Here is a 21,260-nt window from a genome sequence, read left to right on the forward strand (position 1 = left end):
AGATCATCCAAGATGAAAATAAATAAGGAAACACAAGCTTTAAATGACACATTAAACAAGATGGACTTAATTGATATTTATAGGACATTCCATACAAAAACAACAGAATACACATTCTTCTCAAGTGCTCATGGATCATTCTCCAGGATAGATCATATCTTGGGTCACAAATCAAGCATTGGTAAATTGAAGAAAATTGAAATCGTATCAAGTATCTTTTCTGACCACAGTGCCATGAGACTAGATATCAATTACAGCAAAAAATCTGTAAGAAATACAAACACATGGAGGCTAAACAACACACTATTTTAGAACCAATAGATCACTGAAGAAATCAAAGAGTAAATCAAAAAATACCTACAAACAAATGACAATGAAAACACAATAACCGAAAACTTATGGGATGCAGCAAAAGCAGTTCTAAGAGGACGGTTTATAACTATACAAGCCTACCTTAAGAAACAAGAAACATCTCAAATAAACAACCTCACCTTACACCTAAAGCAATTAGAGGAAGAAGAACAAAAAACCCCAAAGTTAGCAGAAGGAAAGAAATCATAAAGATCAGATCAGAAAGAAATGAAAAAGAAATGAAGGAAACGATAGCAAAGATCAATAAAACTAAAAGCTGGTTGTCTGAGAAGATAAATAAAATTGATAAACCATTAGCCAGACTTATCAAGAAAAAAAGGGAGAAGACTCAAATCAATAGAATTAGAAATGAAAAAGGAGAAGTAACAACTGACACTGCAGAAATACAATAGCAAACAGAATCCAACAGCACATTAAAAGGATCATATATTATGATCAAGTGGGGTTTATCCCAGGAATGCAAGGATTCTTCAGTATAAGCAAATCAATCAACGTGATACACCATATTAACAAACTGAAGGAGAAAAACCGTATTATCATCTCAATAGATGCAGAGAAAGCTTTCGACAAAATTCAACACCCATTTATGATAAAAACCCTGCAGAAAGTAGGCATAAAGGGAACTTTCCTCAACATAATAAAGGCCGACAAACCCACAGCCAACATCGTCCTCAATGGTGAAAAACTGAAGCCATTTCCACTACGATCAGGAAACAAGACAAGGTTGCCCACTCTCACCACTCTTATTCAAAATAGTTTTGGAAGTTCTAGCCACAGCAATCAAAAAAACAACCCAATCCAAAAATGGGCAGAAGACCTAAATGGACATATCTCCAAAGAAGATATACAGATTGCCAACAAACACATGAAAGAATGCTCAACATCATTAATCATTAGAGAAATGCAAATCAATACTACAATGAGATATCATCTCCCACTGGTCAGAATGGCCATCATCCAAAAATCTACAAACAGTAAATGCTGGAGAGGGTGTGGAGAAAAGGGAACCCTCTTGCACTGTTGGTGGGAATGTAAATTGATACAGCCACTATGGAGAACAGTATGGAGGTTCCTTAAAAAACTACAAATAGAACTACCATACGTCCCAGCAATCCCACTACTGGGAATATACCCTGAGAAAACCATAATTCAAAAAGAGTCATGTACCAAAATGTTCATTGCAGCTCTATTTACAATAGTCAGGACATGGAAGCAACCTAAGTGTCCATCTTCAGATGAATGGATAAAGAAGGTGTGACACATATATACAATGGAATATTACTCAGCCACAAAAAGGAACGAAACTGAGTTATTTGTAGTGAGTTAGATGGACCTAGAGACTGTCATACAGAGTGAGTTAAGTCAGAAAGAGAAAAACAAATACCATATGCTAACACATATATATGGAATCTAAAAAACAAAGAAAAGAAAATGGTCAGAAGAACCTACGGGCAAGACGGGAATAAAGATGCAGACCTACTAGAGAATGGACTTGAGGGTACGGGGAGGGGGAAGGGTAAGCTGGGACAAAGTGAGAGAGTGGCATGGACATATATACACTACCAAACGTAAAATGGCTAGCTAGTGGGAAGCAGCCGCATAGCACAGGGAGATCAGCTCGGTGCTTTGTGACCACCTAGAGGGGTGGGATAGGGAGGGTGGGAGGGAGACGTAAGAGGGAGGAGATATGGGGACACATGTATGTGTATAACTGATTCACTTTGTTATAAAGCAGAAACTGACACACCATTGTAAAGCAATTATACTCTAATAAAGATGTTAAAAATAAAAGAAGCTCTCAGATTTCTGGTTTAAAAAATAATTATTTATTTCCTCACTTAATGGCCTCAAGTCCATGCTATAAATTAATATAATTTAAAGATAGTACTTTGATTAACTCACATTTTAGAAATCTAATGCATTTTGACCTGTAATAATTGCCTGAAATTACTTGAGGATGATTCTTCGCACAATACCATTTACTTATGTCTATAACAGACGCACTGCCTGTTTTGTTAAAGTCCAGTTTCATAAAGGCCTAAATAAAGAGAGAAGTGTTCTTTTTTTCTATGAAATCATTAGAACGTAATTTTCTATTCTGCAGTAGGTTATTTTTGACCTCTGAACAAGACAGTTTAAAGTACTAAACTGGCATATGAAGGAAGCATCATGAAAACAGGGAGAAAGATATTGGAGCAAGATATTAGGTAACCTGCACTTAAGGTGCACTACCACTTTTTAGCACCCTGACCTTGAGAAAGTAACTTAACCTCTGTTACCCTGGCTTTCCTCTTCTGCACACTGAGGAGTTGGGTAAAAGACCTCTCAGGTAACTTTCAGCTCTACGAATCACATGAAATTGATAAATGGCCAAGACAAATGACCAGAACTATTTTGAGTCAAAAAGTAAACCTGCAAATATTCCATTACTAAAATCAATAAGAAAGTTAAATAATTCTTAAATGGGTTTTGTTACTCTATTTCCTGAAATTTAACACTACCTTTCGAAATGCTAGTTGTTTTATCACTCCTCTAATTCAATGCAATTCTGAGGATCATAAAATATATTTTATTGAGAAGAGGAATGGGTCCATAGAAACATACAACTGACCAAAAGCAACATCCTACATTTGCAGATGAGTCAAAACTAGAATCAAGTTTGTTTATTCACAATAATGTCACAGGTATGTGGTACCTGTTATGGGCTGAATTGCATCCTCCCCAGAATTCATATGTTGAAGCCCTAACCCCCAGTACCTCAGCGTGTGACTGCTGAAGAAGATAGAGCCTTTAAAGAGGTGATTAAGTTCAAATGAAATCATTAGGGTGGGCCCTAATCCAATATGACTGGTATCCTCATAAGAAGAGGAGATTAGGACACAGACAACACAGACTGAGGGATGACCATGAGAACACAGGGAGAAGACAGCCAGTTAATTACAAGCCAAGGAAAGCAGCCTCAGGAGAAACCAAACCTAATGACACCTCGATCTTGGACTTCTAGCCTCCAGAATTGTGAGACAACAAATTTCTGTCGTGCAAGTCACCCAGTCTATGGTATTTGTTATGGTAGCCCTAGCAAACTAAGTCTACTTTTGTCCTCTCTTCCCAGGACCAAGACTTATGAAAGAGACAACCCTCCAGTTTCTACTCCTGATACTCACACCTATCGCTAGGACATGTAAGGTAAAAATATATGCAAATTGATAAATATTATGTGGTGAATTTGTTTAACATAAGGTTTTTATTTTGTCTTTTGGCCAGTAAAGATAAAGATTTTGATATTTTCTATTGGAGATTTGTACCCGATGTAATTGTTCCTACTACCCTATTCACAATAGCTTTGTTTCAGTATTAGATAAATATACACTTTATATTAGGTACATATACAAAAGAAAAAGAAAACTACATTGCTCTAAAGCATGCTCTAAAAATGGCTACCAGAACCGAAGTAATATCTTCTCTCCTACATAAGTCAGAGCTCCTGTTTTTAATTACAATTTAACACAATCATTTTTATCTTCATTTTAACATTTAGCATGCATATTTAAAAAGTAGAGAAACATGTTTTAGTCATCATCCTTAGATAATGTGCATTGAGCCTTGACACTGGGACAGCTATAATGCTCATAATTTTACATGTAATACCTTAGACTAGTTGTGTGAGATAAGAAACTGAGGCTTGGAAATATTTAATAATAGATATAGACATATAGCTATATGGAGCCAGTAATTTATGGAATTAGTAATTTGTGAACTGAAATTTAATTTCAGATTTTATTTTCCTTTTATAATATTTTCCTAAAACATAGGCATAAGTTATGTTGCTTTATACTGGGTAGATTTGTATGTGTATGTGTGTGTTTGTGTTTTACTAAACCCAAAATACATTACAGGGAAATTTAAAACATTTTCAATGGTAATTCATTAAAGATTTAAAAGAATGAACCTAAAAATCTATTAAAAGTAACTATTTGAATGATTACATCAAGTTACCTTTTGAACAGATGATTTCCTGTATTCATTCATTTCACCTATAACGTCACACTTGAATTCTTCGTGATCACCCTTGACATTGCCATAACCATTTAGAACTAGCCACAAAGACTCAAAATCCTAGAAGTAATCACACAGAGACCACTGTTACACCTTTAAGTTATATATGGCCACAACAATAATCATCATAATAGCATTTTGTTACATCTGTTGTAGCCCTAGACAAGGTGGTGGACTTAATAAGAAAATTCCAAAAAGTTATGTATAAATCCAATCAAAGGCACTAAAAAAGCTTATTTAGAGGAACTCTGTAGGGGACAGTTCCATAAAGTTAAGAAACATTTAAGAATGGCAATAAATCACAAATGTATCTTTTTAAATTTAATTTTTTTCAATAAAAAATGCTTACCATTCCCTTGAATTTGACCATTTCATTATCGTTAATGTATTATATCAGTGACAATTAAGAAGTTACTTCACTTACTGGAATGCCTCCAAAAGGCATTAGGATACTGACTGTACTTCTGCTGGTCTTCATACTTGAAAGTATAAGAGATTTGAATGGCTCTAACAATTATTCCATGATTTACACTGAAAGGTGCTGTTTTGAGTAGATCCCTTATGCCAATTTATTCATTTTACCATTGCCACTTACTGCTTTGGCAAATGCACTATTTAATAGAATATTCTATTCATAAAGTTCCTAACAACAACCAAAAAAAATACAGCATGAGATTTTCTTAAACTCAGATAAATAGATTTTCAATATTTCAGTCAAGTTGTTAGCTTTAAATGTGAATATAAATGAAACATCTAGCAAGGTGACTGACAAATAATGGTTACCCCCAAAATATGCTCTTCCATTTCCTCCTAATTTTTTCAATTAAAATTTTAATAAGGAAACTTAAGATGCCCTGCTCCCCTTCAGTTCTCAACAACCCATACATTTTTTTTGGTCTCTTATAATGCCCTGTACATAAAAAGACTTTAAAGTCTATAAAATGAGCTTTTAAGTGTGAAAATAAGCTTAATCTTTAAAATCATACGTAATATGGATAGAAGATGAATTTGCTCACCCAACTCAAGGGATACTAGAATTAAAAGATAATGCTAGAAGCTTAAAAGAAACAGTTTTCAAGAATTGAATAATTTACCAAAAGTAGCAACAAATTTATATAACTCTTTCTAAAATATGGTGCAGGATGGAAAATGATAATTCAGTTGAAAAAAAACTAAGGTATATTTATTGATAGTATCTCTATATAAATTAGGCTATTTAGGGGGCATACCAATTTTTTAAAATTTCAAATTAGTAAGAATGACTTTGCCTTCCCCAAAACTAGTGCCAGAATTAGACCAAGGTTGGTGATTCTTATGTTCTTGTTTTTGCTTCTCATTGCATGGGCAGTCTCCAGTGATATTATAGAGGAAAAGAAAAAACAGGGTATAAGACACCACATCTTTCTAATTTTCTATTACTGTTTTATTACTATTATTATTAATGCAAGGAAGAGATGAAGTTAGATAATCCCTAGTGTGTGTCACTAGGTGGGCCACAAGGTTAAACATTGTAAAAAACACAAGACAGGTATGGCACAGCAATGATAAGCAATACCATACTGGCACAGAAGTTTACAATTGATAAAGCATGTAATTTTCTCATTTGAGTTTCAAAGCAACTCTGACTATAAGTTTTATCTTTGGATTGCTCCAGCAGAGTCTGTCTGTCAGAAAAGTGAAAAGGCCTATTCAAGATCACGCATTTCAAATGTTAAGGCTAGAACTTGAACCTTTATCTCATAAATTCAATTTCCAGTGTTCCTCCCACAAAATGTACTATATCTTGTGACAAGACGATTTGAAGCAAAAGAGAACAATGCAAGAGAATGCCTTATCTAAAACCCTTGAGGTAGACATGTTTCAAATTCATATACACTTAGGATAAAATCCAAACTTCTGAGCACAGCATGCAAAGCTTTAATGTAATGGACACTGCTAGGCTTATTTCTCTCCATTCTTCTCTTTTCCTTCCTTCCACCTATCTGTCTATTTCAACTCATGCATCGTCTATTTATTCAGCACCTGCCAAATGTCAGGTTCTATTCGAGGTATTAGAAATAGAGCAGGAAACAAGAAGCACCTTGGTCTCTGCCCTGATGGGACTTCCATTTTACTGCAGGCAGAGCCAGAGAATATATACAAAGTGGTATAAAGAAAACAAAATGGATAAATGGTATGGAGAGGATCAGGGATCAGAAGGGATGCTCCTTTAGATGGAGGTGTCAGTGTAGTATTCTTAGTAGAGAAAACCTGTATGATGAGAAAATTCAGCCATGCACAGGTGTGGTGGAAGATTACTCACAGCAGAGGGAAAGGTAGGGGTGAAGACTCTGGGGCAATTCCTGGAACCTGCCGCACTCCCTCTCCCCTGGAAGCCTTCACATGTGCTTCTCCCTGTCCTGAAGTAGCCATTGTCTGATCCACGCTCCTCCTCCCCTCTTGTCTGCTTCATTCCTCCTCATCCTTCAAAACTCAGCTCTGACATATACCCACCTCCAGGAATCCTATGAACTTCCTTCTCCTTAACCTGGCTTGCAATTTATCTCACATGTTCTGAAAGCATTCTCTATTTAACACTTATCATGTTGTTTTGTAATCATTTATATTTTTCTTTCCTTTACTTATGAAGACCTTAAGAGTACAGAGTATGTCTTCTCAGAGTTTAGAACAATGCCCACTTATTAGGCTCTTAATAAGTATATGAGGGAGGGATGAATGTTGACATTTAAAAAATCAGCAGGACTTGCCTGATGGCTTAACACTGATAACGAGGCATAAAGAGGAGACAAATGAACTACTAAAATTTCAGTAGAAAAGTGAATAAGACCACTGAAGAATATTATGTCATTCACTGCAGAGAATTATCTGTGGTACATACATTTTCGGACACTTCTAAGTGAAATACTTTTAAAGCTTGCTTAAAATCTGCCTTATCTAAAAGTCCATTTCCTTCCTTGTCCAATTGTTGAAGGTATTTTCTCAATCCAGTCAAAATACGAACACCTCTTTTACATAGCTGTTTTTTTAGCACATCTGTTTAAGAAGAAGAGAGATGGAAACTAATTATTCCTATGCACAAATGTATCAAGTTGCAATTGTCTTTCCGGTAAGAAAATTAAAGTTGATATAACTGACATAAGGGATGTGACTATGCAACCAGATCATACATATGACTGACAAAAGGTTTTGAAAAATAGAATGCTCTTAGTAAAGGGGGTTATATACAAAATCACATGTAAAATATACCAGAACAATAGCACCACTGTGTGGTGAAAGTGTTATATTTTATATATAGGAAAATAATGGTTCACTTTATCAGCATGAAAATAATCTAAATATAAAATCTTAGTTTTTTTAAATTTTCCAGGTTTCCTCTTCATCTATCAAGCCCATATCTTTAATCTCTTTCCTCTTTCTTTGTAATTACCAACTGAATTACAAATATTTGAGTGATCTGCCTGACATCAATTCATCAGTTCAAAATTTCTAAAATAGTTTGAAATCTTCAAACTGTAGGTTATATATTAAATAGCATCAAGGCTTTGGAATGCTATCCTATACTTATACATTTAAAGTAACCCTTTCTTCTAGGAATTTATAAGAAGTTATATTCTTAGGCTCATTCTCTTTGTGGGACAGATTTCATTTGATGCAGTTTGTGCTATCTTAAGAAAATATAGGTAACTTTACCAGAGCAGTTATTAAATATAATACATTAGAAGTAAAAACAAATGTCACTAGATACAATAGTGACAAATACCATATTGATCATGATGGAACAGAGAAAACGATTTAGTAACAATGGCATCAAGAATATCTGAGAGTTCAAATACCAATCCCAGACAACTTTTAAATCTGTTTTTAGCCTTCTTACTCCCATATCATCTTTATATGATAAATCAGGATTTATCAAAATTTATAAATTATATGTTGACTTCTGTGATTACTTGTTTAATGCCTTCCTCCCTTCTTGACTATGAGATTCAACAAAGGACTTGTCTCTTTGAGCCTAGTATACTGTACTGATTACAAGAGTGGACTCTAGAAGCAAATCTATAAAATGTTTTAGAGTACAAAACCTACATATATTTCACTTATCACCTACAACAACTCTGAAAGTTAATAAAAGAGGTTATTATCCCTATTTTAGATATAAAGAAAGAGGTGCAAGAGTATACACAGTCATATGTCTACTGAATGAAAGGGTCCAAACATAAATCTGGCTCCCAGTCTAGTATTTTTATTTTCACACTAGGCCACCACAAATCTCTTTAGGATATCATCTAATGCATAAGACAAGTATTATATTGCAAAAATCACTTATATTCATTTCATGAATAAAACCCATACTATCTAGTACTTTCTAAAATTTTTAAATTCATAAATCATAAAATACTAGTTATTCAGTTAGGATCATTCAAGTAGGAGAAATACTAAAAATATTTTTAAATATGAATATGTGTGCATAAATTTATAAAAAGATAGGAAAGCAAATAGGAAATATAAATCAAGTGCCAAAAAACTAAGAAATATCTGGAAAATACTGCTTTACTACTTACAAAGAAAATGGTTGAAAATTAAAACCACTTGAGAGTGTAGTAATGATACACACCTTGAATGGCCTTGAAAACCAGTCTGTCATTGGCTTCTTCATTGATTGCATCATCATGTTCCACAGAATCAGTTCTGCAATTTACATGTTTGCAGTGATAAAAATGTATTGTTTTGCTATCTTGAGTATGGAAACTCTAAGCTTTCCCTGCTCTAGACTCAAAGAAATTCTCAAATAAATTCTCACTCTTAATAAGCTACAGAAAGTTGGAAGAGTACGTAGAGATTAATCAAGTCCCACCTTTGCTCCCCTCTTTAATCCTTGGGAGAATTAAATATGCTAAATCAAAAACTAAAATCCTTAAACCTTCCAAGAACTACCTTTAAACATTATATTCAGTTTTGTAGCTATTTCAATGTTCTTTTAAAATACTTAATTAAAACTATTAAATTTAAAAGCAATTTTACCTTTAAATGTATAAAATGTAAAAATGTTATTTTAAAAAGAAAAAAATGCAATCATTTTGAGCAATACAGTAAAAGACAAAGAAGCACAGACTTCCTTATAGCCAATTTATGGCAAATGGCCTCTAATGTACAGAGAGTACACCAATTATTGTTATCTTGATTATATTTAGCACCAAAAAACACTCCACAAGAATGGCATATATGTTTTCTGTGATAAGAAAAAAAAAACAAACTCAAAATTCATTTAAAAGTTTTTAATTCATAGCATTGTTTTTTCATTTTATGTATTATCAATCAATGAATACCACAAGCATGTGGGACCCAAGACTTTTTTTAGTGCTTAAAAAAAGCATCACACTAAAAATGTGGAAAAAGTTGTTATTATATTGTATTGTATCCCGTCTTTTAAAATGTATTACTTTGGTAGCATTCGGTAAAATAAAAGTGTTATAGCACAGGCAAATTAATAAAGTACTTTAACTAACTTAAAATGGGACATTTTAAATTTCTACTTGATTATAACTGTTCCCACACATGGAATGTATTTCAGTACAAGATATAGCACATAAAATGGATATGTATAGCTATGCTTTATTTTTTTAAATATAAATCTTAACTAAAATCAAAATGCTTTGATATAGAATCTCATTTTAATATAATAAAAATGTTTTCACTTACCTCCAAAATGACAAATGCATGTTTGACTTACTTGAGAGAATCCAAAGCTCTCTGATCAATATTTGTGATTCGAAGTATAAGCAATGTGTTTTCTTTTATGCTTTCTGGAAGTCTGGGATGATCAGAGCTCAAAAATGTCAAGTTTGCTCCCTAAAGAAATGAACAAATTGAATTATTTAAAGTATAAAATATATAAGAAGTAAAATACAACTAATACCAATTTTAAATATTCAAGTTTGATTATATCTGATGTGGTATATACATTTATACTAATAAAAAGGTATATTGAGAGGATATTTAGAAACCACACAGGCTTCAGCTAATAATATAGGAAAATAGGAGAACTAATTTCCCAATCTCCCAAATAGAACAATCTTAGATTTAACAATTCATGTGAAAAAAATAAGAACTCCAATTGTTTTTTAGAATCAGAGGAAGAAAGGACAAGTTATTTCAGTGGAAATTATGACACCCCAAAATACAGAAATAGAGCTATTGATCCACAGAAAGATGTGCTCCAAACTGATGAACTATGACAGATTCATCACCCTCTTTCACCTGGTCTTTTGATGACAAACACTACATAAATGTAAAACTAAGTTTAAGCTATTTAGAGCATCAAGGCTTTGGTGAAAAAATTCCCCTCAAAAATCCTTAATCCACACTTAGAAAATTGTTATTATTTTAATTTCTGAGTTTCTCAAATAAATATGGTCAAATATGGACAAACACAAATTTAAAATAAGAGGCTTAATTATCTCTTTTGAAAACAAGGGAAGAGATTTCTCTCCTCTCCTTTTTCCTGGAGCACTTACTTTAGAAAACGTATAGCTATAAGTACTTTCTTCACTCTTTGAAATGTATATAAATTTTCTTGAAATTATTATTTAAGCAATTAAAGAGACTACATGATATGTGTAGCAGGGTTATGCATATAAGCATATGTGTGTATACATACATGTGTGCGTAACGGTACGTCTATGAGGTCTGTGTCAGTGCATCCAAAGCAATATATGTATGTATGTGAGTGAACATATGTGGGTGCACTTTGATGTGTGTGTGTCTATGGACACAAGTGCATGTTTCTATAAGTATTATCTTAACAGCTGGCATTACAATTTATTTTAGGGAGTATTTAGAAAAAAGACCTTGATGGGGCATATAGAAATGAAAAGATAAGTTCCAGAGCAACACCTGGAAAGCAAAAGAGACCCAACGGCCCCCAAAAAGAAAGATAAGGTTGACTATTTCTGCACAAAGAAATAGGAGATTGTGGGGAAGAGCAAGAGGTGGAAGGAGTCAGAAAATTGAGAGGAGGGCCTTTACCATGGGAGATATTCAAAGGACATATTTTTAAGAATAAGAATGTCTAATAACAAATTGTAAATTCCGTACACTGCTGCAATATAAACCTCCCTCCATAACCCCTTCAAAATGTCTGCCACACACCCAAGGTATCATATATATAGTTTGTGTGTGGCTCTTTCTCTCTCTCTTTTTCTCTTTCCCTCTGTCTCTCTTCTGCTCCGTTCCTCCCTTCCTCCCTCCCTCCCTCCCTTCTTTCTTTCCTTCCTTCCCTCTTCTCTCTCTCTCTCCCTCTCTCTTTCTCTCTCTCTTTTTCTTGGAAATCATAAGAGGGAGCAAAGCTCCACATCTGGATCAAGTAATATGGAACAGGGATAGTGAGAACAAATAAATTATTAGAGACAGCAGCTCAGGGCTAGAGGTAACTTTCATCTCTGGGATAGGCATTAAACGTTATTCCTACAGGTTGTGAAATGTGAGTTGGAGCTAATTTTCTCAATCTCTAGAGGCTGGCTTAAGAGACATATACACAGATATAGATATAGATAATAGATACAGATATAGAGTGTATGCATAATGTATTAAATCCAAGTTTGAGATGTAAAGGTTTTCCTCACCCCCGACTCCTCACCCAGCTGGTCACTACATCTTATGATTCTACTGCCTGAAGATTTTTTATTTTAATTTTTCTAATTAGCTTCATAGCCACAGTCACTCGCCTAATTCAGGTTGTCTCAACTGCCTTCCTAGATTAAGGTAGTTCAATCCAATCTGGTCCTTCGTACTAGTCTTCAGCCCATTCCCCACACTGCAACCAGAGAAGTCTTTCTAAATCACAAACCTGATGATGCCACCTCCCTTCATTTCATCCACCTCTCCCCTTTCAGTGACTCCCCAAGACATTTTCGACAAGTCTTTAACAAAAGGCCACTCTGAATAAGCTCTGATTTGTCTCTTGCCCACCCCCACCTTGAAGCAGAGTTCAACAACACTGAACTACTTTCAGTTCTCAAAAAAAGTCATGTCTTTCATGCTTTTGTTCTTTGCACCAGCTGTCTCCTCCACCTGGAAGCCTTTCCCTACCCTCTTCCATCTACATATCCCAGCCTACCTAGGTCAAGGTTAGATGGCACTTTCTCCAAGAAGCCTCCTTTGACTCGACAAAACTGGGTCATTGCCCCTCCTATCTGGCCCTTCTGCCTGTTTCCCATTAGACTGTAATTCCCACAAAAGCAGGGAATGAAAAAAAAACAGGAAATGTTTTTAAGTTATTCACAGTTCCATTTCCAGTGATTTAGCCTATGAGTATATTTATGTTACATGATCACTGTGGATAGTGCTACATTTTAATCATGAGATGACATGAATATAACAATTTAAAATTTAAGAGCACTATACAAATTCTAACATTACCTATGATGGCCTCATGCTAGGGAATCCTTGTTATACGCCGTATGCCAGGAGGTGTGCAAGGCAGGGAAATCACAAGGAAGATAAGCTAACTAGGAAATATATGACAGCTCCAGAAGCCAAGTACCCCATGTGGAGAAAAATGTGCGTCCTCAGAAGATAAGCCTGCATTAGGTGGAGAATTACTCCTGGTACTATTGAAGTGGCCACTTACCCAGCGGTATAGCCTGGCAGGGCCTTTAAAAGTACCAAAAAAGGGCTTCCCTGGTGGCGCAGTGGTTGAGAGTCCGCCTGCCAATGCAGGGGACACGGGTTCGTGCCCCGGTCCGGGAAGATCCCACATGCCGCGGAGCGGCTGGGCCCGTGAGCCGTGGCCGCTGAGCCTGCGCGTCCGGAGCCTGTGCTCCGCAACGGGAGAGGCCACAACAGTGAGAGGCCAATGTACCACAAAAAAAAAAAAAAAAAAAAAAAAAAAAAAAAAAAAATTACCAAGAGACAAGCTCTCCTGGGCCTATATTGTGGAATTGGCGGTGGTGGAGGGAGTGTTACAGGGAATAAATGCTATGCTTAGATTCAGACCATTGGGATCTGGAGCTGAGAGACAGAACCTCCTGGGAAAATATCAACCATTAGCCAACACAAATGTCCCTGCTCAGGAAGGAGGGAAAAAAATAAACTGGAAACTAGAAACTCTGCTCCACTAGCCCCACAGGATCCCTCAAAATCCAACACCAGTGAGTAAAACATATGCGCGTGCGCACACACACTCAACTTACAATATAAAAATCACCAAGTTGGTATTGTTTTCCTTTTCTTCGTCCATGCTGATGACAATAAATGTTTTTCTGAATAAAAGGAAGCACATTTGTTCTAGAAGTTAAATGACAAAAGTGTAAAGTTATTCAGCTTCTCTGGGAAGTAATCATCTTGAGAGTTGCAACAGTGTTTTATGGCATACCTATTTTTCCCAAATTGCCGATACTCATAAATTGTAAGGGACTAGTCATGAGTAAAAAAGAACCCAACCAGCTCTCTGCAAGCATCACGGTCATTTCTAGAAAAACAGAATAATATCAAAGATTTTCAAGTAGGATACTTTTCATATTTAATAATAAATGGATAGTGTACATCAAGGAGGGATAACAGGACTCTCTCAAATGTGTGGCAATGGGCAAGAGTTATGGGAAACCATGACAGAGCTTGCTGAAGTGTCAACTTAAGTCAGATTTGGATGGAGAAAAAAGCTTTATCTTACACTGATACAAATATGGATATATTACAATATAGATTACTATTTTGGCAGACTTAAGATACAGTGAAAGACCTTAAAAAAAATGTTGAGCTTGCAAGAAGCCACTCAAAGATAGATATACCTTTTCTCACAGCAAGTTTAAAATCACTGAACAAATATAATTGTTTAAAAACCACCCTACCTTTCATATTCATGTAGAACATCAAGTAGCATTCTGTATTACTGAAAGTTTATAAGACTGGATAACAGATTTAAGAATCATCTTCCTTGTCACTTTACATCTACCAATAGTTTAGTGTTAACTTAAGCCATTAAAATGAAATTAAATAAAGCAGCTTACATAAGGGTTAAATAGTTTAGAATCTTCTAGTAGTAATAAAGATTCACTTGTAAATTTCTTTTTGAAAGACATTTTAAAATCACATTTTAAATAACTTCTAATTAAAATATTTTTCTTTTAGACATACTTCCCATAATTTTTGTAACAGATTAAATATATATTACCTAAAAACGTTTGTGCTAAATTCACATTTTTCACTTAAATGGGCCAAATTTAACTAATATTATTATTGCTATTTCTATTTGAAAAGAAAATACCTTTTTATAATCATAGGATTAAAAAGTTTAGTAAAATGACAATTACCTTGATATGATCCTACCATCAAATTGTACTTTATGAGAAAGCATACTTTCAGTTAATGTAGACTGAGTTCTTATCCTGTTAAGAAATACAATTGTTAATAATTATATTTAAATTACAAATTTAAATTTGATGTAAATGATAAAATTACCCAAAAAATTAATATTTTGAAAATGCACATACTGGATAAAGATGAGGTATAAACCTCTTTTTATTCCAGATTGCTAGTTGTGGCAGACAGAGAAGAAATAACCCAGAGCTATGGTATATAATACATGAATGACTTTAACGTTAGAACTTATATCAAAGTGCTACGAAGTCAGTACGGAGCAGAGATAGCACATTTGTGCCTGGCACAGTTGCAGGACTACCCGATAGCCATTTCTAACCCTCTTCTTTGCCTCTGTCCCACCACAGAATTTGCTTTCTTAGCCTCTTGCAATCAGAAGTGACTAAGGGACCCAGTTCTTCCAGTAAACTTCCAGGAAAGACTTTCTTTTGTCCTGATAAGAGAGTGGCACAGGAAGAGTTTCTGCCTGTGAACATGGCAGGTATATGATGCTAGGAGCCATTGTAGCCATCAGGCAACCATGTCGGAGAGGCCAATACGATCTCAGGGAAGCCAGCCCAGAGCTGCGCCTCACTGAGCCACTGAACTGAAACCAACTTGCCTACCTCCAAGCAGCTGGTTGTATAAGGAAAATAAATCATGACTTGTTTAAGCCACTGTCAGTCAGGTTTTCAGTTATGCGTAGCTGAAAACATTCTTTGCCAAAATAGAGTAGAGAAAAAGAGTGCTGGATGAGGTTCCAGTCTGGCTATAGTTCTAGCTGTGAAACTCAGATCAGTTATTTAATCTTTATGGCCTTTAGATAGCATTGAACTATCTCACAAGAACTGCCAGTCCTAAAATTCTGTTTCATAATATAAAGCAAAACCCAATGACACACACTTTGACACCCTACTACCAATAATCTCCTTTATATTAAGAAATCTGAAGATTCAGTGATGTTTCTTTACTTCCCTTCCTAAGTAATTTTATGATATTCCCATAAAACTGTAGGTATAATGAAATTGCAATAATGTAAACAGTAAGTAAGTCTGTAGCTCATTATACAGTAAAGTTATACCTCTCTCTATATAAAGTTATACCTCTATAAAATCCAGGTCTCTATGAAAGGTAAGCAGGATATAGCAAATAAGAATCTGTAAACCAAATGAGAGTTTGTGAACACAGAGTGGAGCCATGAAAGCTTGGTCATCTTAATTCAGTTTAATCCGTTAGTATTAATGTGTTTATTGAATGCCCACTATGTGCCTGAAACAATTCTAAATGCTGAGAAAATGAAAGTAATAGCAATAGCTACTATTTATTAAGAACTTCTTAGACACTAGTCTGTGTTAAAATCATTTTAATGTGTATTGGCTCACTTAATGCTTGCAATAACTCTAGGAAGTAAGTACTATTATCCGCATTCTAAAAATAAAGTTTACAGAGTTATACAGTTAGCACATGGCAGAGCCAAAGAAAATTGCTCGTAACCATTACATTATATTGCTTCTCAAAGGTAAACAGAACTCAGTTTAACAGTGATAGGTTGACATAATAGCTTCAAGGAGTCTAGAGTCTTTTTGAAAACATAAAAGAATTAAATAGGCATTTATATTATAAAATGGAAAGTTCCATGTTGGGGTTTTTATGTATCCAATAAGTAGCACCAATACTTCTCCAAGTTCTTAACCAACAGAGAAATAAGAATCAGGCAGATGAAGACTTACCTATGAATTTTATTATTGATAAAGCACTTGGAAACCATGGCTTAGAAATGTAGCAACAATTACCTAAGTCCTTAACACTAGAATTAAACAGACTAACCCACTCATTCCAGCTGGGGAGGGACCCTGTAAAACTTAGTGCATAGGTGAGAATGTGCACTTCTGCAGACAGCTGGCTCCTAAGAAACAGAGGAGAGGAAGGGCTGCACTACACATGCCAATTCCTGCTTCCCACTCTATGAAGCAGAATTCTCTCCTCCTCCTCTGGGAATAATGAATAAGGGGAGTGAAGCCTATCACTGCAATAATTGTAAGCAATACCCCCGTAGGACTTTGCATAGAACTAGACTAGCTAAATCTAAAATTTATATTGAAGAGGAACGAGCCGAGTATGCCAAGACAATATACAAGCTTTAGGTATTTAATATATAACAATACTAATTAAGACAGGATAATATTGGTGCAGGAATGCATAACAGGTAGATGAGATTGAAAAGAAAAGCCTAGAAACCAACCATGCATTTATAACAACTTCGCATATGACCTAAGTGGCATTACGAGGCAGATGGATGAGTCGGTGGTCGGGAGAGATTTTGTAAAGAAGACACAAAGGACACTAACAATAAATGGAAAGATTGGGAAACTGGTCTATAATAAATTTAGCAACTCTTGTTCATCAAAAGACGTGGTCAAGAGATTGAAAAAGTGACCACAGGGTAGGAAAAGATACATCCAATAAATATAGCTTAAAAAGGACGCATAACTAGAATATAGAAATAAGTTCCACAAATCAATATGAAAAAGATAACCCAATAGACTTGGATGGACATTTCCTATAAGAAGATATCCAGATGACCAATATACATATGAAAAGTGCTCAACATCATTAGTCCCCAGTGAAATGCAAGTGAAAATCACCAATATATACCCACGAGAAGAACTAAAATGAAAAATATAGACAATTCCCAGCACTGGCAAAGATATGGCACCACTAGCACCTTCCTACTGCTACTGGTGGGAGTTTTAATTGCAGCAACCACTTTGGAAAACTATTTGGCAGTATTTTTTAAAGCTGAACATATGCACACTAAATGGGCCCGCGATTCCACTTGTAAGTGTGTACTAAGCAGAAATGGGTACCTATGTTCACCAAAAAAAGTTCACGGCAGCACTATTCATAAATTGCCAAATTTCTGCCAACAGCTGTGAGTAAATAAACTGTGCTATATTTATACAAGAAAATACTGTACAGTAATGAGAATAAAGGACAACTACAAATAACATGGATAAAATTCACAAACATAATGTTGAGCAAAAGAAGCCAGACACAGCGTCCAAATTTTGCGATTTCGTGTAAGTATATAACCAGATAGTTATATTTACAATATCAAGGTAGAGAGGTTAACCTGGTATGGCAGAGGAAGTGGGCAGTGGCTGAGGGGCAGCACGTGGAGGGTTTCTGGGGTAATGTCCTATTTCTTGGTCTAGGAATGATACATGAGTGTTGTTCAGTTTGTGAAAATTCCTATGGTGTACATTTAAAGTGTGTATACTTTGTGAATCAGTGTTTTATTTCTATAAAAGTTTACTTTAAAAAAGAGATGTTTAGGTATATGGTAGCTGAATGATGGCCTCCAAAAGATATTCATATCCTAATCCTCAGAACACGTAATTAGTTAATTTACATGATATGGTAAGAGGCACTTTGCAAATGTGATTAAGTTAAAGATCTGGAAATGAGGAGATTAACCAGGTAGGTTCAATGCAATCACAAGTGTTTCTATAAGAGGAAAGCAGAGGGATACGTGACTACAGAAGAGGAGCCTCAGAGTGATACAACACAAGCCAAGGAATAAAGGTAGCCCCTAAAAACTGAAAAAGGCAAAAAGATGAATTCTTCCCTGAAGCCTCCAGAAGGAATGCAGCCCTGTCACCACCTTGATTTTAGGCTTCTGACCTCCAGAACTGGAGGAGAACAAATTTGTGTTGTTTTAAAATACCGTGTGTGGTAATCTGTTACAGCAGCAATAGGAAATTAATACATGATACCTTCAAATATTTAAAGACATGGAAACAAAGGCTTCTCAGAAAATAAGAATGAGATAAAAAGATAAAAGTTATAAGAAAGTACTAACAATTATGGCAGTCTGAAAATATAAAAGAACTGCTGCAGGAACTGGTGGGTTTTCTATTCTCTTAAATCTGAGGCTAGATGTCAACGGTCAGGGAAGTCACTGAGAAATTTCAGTGGACTGCACTAGCAGACTGTAAATGTCCATACCAAACCAAAGATTTTATAAAGTACAAAGTAAAAGGCAGAAAGTATTAATTTTAAAAAAATACTAATTTTGAATATGTCATTGAAATTCAGTCAATATATATTGTGCACATACAAGTGTCTCAGTTACTATATTGTGTCTTTTCACACATATTATCGCCTAAGGTTCTGGCTATGATTCCTAAATTCTAAATACAAGATCTGGAGGGCAAAGTGTACCCCATTATCTTAAAATGGCTGAACTGGAATCTGAACTCCAAAAATTCCACTTTCCTTTATATACAAAAAAGCAAAAACATGCAGAAAAACTTTTCCATTAGATACAAAAGTACATTTGAAAAATACATTTACAACATACTACATCCTCATTTTATATAAGTAAAACCTTCTTACTTTGTTTCATGTAGTGTTCTTTTCCTAAATCGAAGAGGTACCAGCTTTGAATCTGGAAGGATATGAGCAATTTCTTGCTTCTCAGTGGTTAAGTTTTGTTCTGGATCACTGATTACAGCCCTCTACAGGAAAATACGAAGTCTGACAAATGTTATAATGAATTGCTCTAGCATCCACATATTTATAAGCAGTTGGAAAAGCTCATATACAAATGCCAATTTATACTACTGGCAGAATACATGATCTGTCAGATATTAAATGAATAAATTTAATAATTAAAAAACACTGACCATAAAAAAGTGAATAGTCTTGTCTATCTCTTTTTCCATAAGCGTTATCTAAAAATAAATTGAAATTTTTGAGGGAACTCAGAGCTTCATGTCTTCCTCTTACTATTCTTTAAACAAAAAGACAATGAATGTGCTGGTGACATCTGAATAAAGACAGAAAGCAAAGTAAGTAAGCAGCAGTATGGATTTCTGTGGGAAAAGCATCTCAAGCAGAGGGGAAAATAAATGCAAAGCACCTGAGACAGAAGTGAACCAGATATGTTTCAGAACAGGGAGGAAGCCAGATGGTGGAGCAGAGTAAACAAGAGGGAGAGAAGTAGGAAAAGGGGTCCAGGGTCTGATGGTAGGCAAATCATGCAGGGCTTGGGGAGAATGTATTATTGACCTCAATTTTTTAGCACTCCTGATCCACATCCTTGCCATGGTCTCATTATAAGTGTAGTGTACTTTCTTTCCCTTTGGCTTTAAGCTTAGCTATTTGATTTGCTTTGGCAGCTGGATGGCTCTGCTGATCTCAATTGAACTAATTCATGCAAGGGTAGGTTGGTTGGGGATCTGCTCATCTAGGATAATCTTGGCTAAGTGGCGTGGCTGCATTTATAAAAGTGTTTTCTTCTTGAGACCAGTGGGTTGACCAAGGTGCGTTCTTCTCACAAAGATGGCAGAAGCACAAAAAGGCAAATGGAAACACATGAGGTTTCTTAAGGCTTAAGCTCAGAATTAAGCCCATTGCTTTTGCTCATATATAACTGGCAAAAGTAAGTGAAAAGAGCTACTCAGCCAAGCCTAGCCTGGACAGCTGACCTGAAGATAGATGAGCTATCATTCATGACTGCTGTTTTAAGCTACTAGGTTTTATGGTGATATATAACCAATACATAGGTCTTATAGATTTTACTCTGATTGAGATGGGAAATTACTGGAGGGTTTGATCTGACTTGCCTTTTAATGGACTCACTCTGGCTGCTGGGTTGAGAACAGACCAACAGGGGCAAATGCAGATACAATGAGTCCAGTTAAAAAGTGTCTGAAATAATCCAGGAGACAGAAGATGACAGTGTGCCAATGGAGAAAAGACAATCTCTTCAATAAGTGGTGCTGGGAAAACTGGATAGCTACACGTAAAAGAATGAAATTAGAACACTCCCTAACACCATACACAAAAATTAACTCAAAATGGATTAGAGACCTAAATGTAAGACCAGACACTATAAAACTCTTAGAGGAAAACATGGGAAGAACACTCTCTGACATAAATCACAGCAAGATCTTTTTTGATCCACCTCCTACAGTAATGGAAATAAAATCAAATTAAACAAATGGGACCTAATAAAACTTAAAAGCTTTTGTAAAGCAAAGTAAACTACAAACAAGACAAAAACACAACCCTCAGAAGGGGAGAAAATATTTGCAAATGAAGCAACTGACAAAGGATTAATCTCCAAAATATATAAACAACTCATGCAGCTCAATATTAAAAAAACAAACAATCCAATCAAAAAAATGGGCAGAAGACCTCAATAGACATCTCTCCAAAGAAGACATACAGATGGCCAAGAAGCACATGAAAAGCTGCTTAACATCACTAATTATTAGAGAAATGCAAATCAAAACTACAGTGAGGTATCACCTCACACCAATTAGACTGGGCATCATCAGAAAATCTACAAACAACAAGTGCTGGAGAGGGTGTGGAGAAAGGGAACCCTCTTGCATTGTTGGTGGGAATGTAAATTGATACAGCCACTATGGAGAACAGTATGGAGGTTCCTTAAAAAACTAAAAAGAGAA

At 35.3% G+C, this 21,260-nt stretch overlaps 1 protein-coding gene across 1 annotated transcript in view; it reads right to left on the reverse strand.

Annotated features, from left to right (window-relative positions):
* CAPS2 (calcyphosine 2) overlaps window positions 1–21,260 on the reverse strand; it is a 42,377-nt gene that overhangs the window by 5,344 nt on the left and 15,773 nt on the right. The window contains 9 exon segments of the mRNA XM_024122930.1: window positions 2,314–2,410; window positions 4,369–4,488; window positions 7,307–7,461; window positions 9,041–9,114; window positions 10,157–10,275; window positions 13,617–13,710; window positions 13,799–13,894; window positions 14,736–14,810; window positions 19,180–19,299. Coding sequence (XP_023978698.1) covers window positions 2,314–2,410; window positions 4,369–4,488; window positions 7,307–7,461; window positions 9,041–9,114; window positions 10,157–10,275; window positions 13,617–13,710; window positions 13,799–13,894; window positions 14,736–14,810; window positions 19,180–19,299 — 950 coding nt within the window.

Source organism: Physeter macrocephalus, chromosome 6 (assembly GCF_002837175.3).
Source record: "Physeter macrocephalus isolate SW-GA chromosome 6, ASM283717v5, whole genome shotgun sequence".
NCBI lineage: Eukaryota > Metazoa > Chordata > Mammalia > Artiodactyla > Physeteridae > Physeter > Physeter macrocephalus.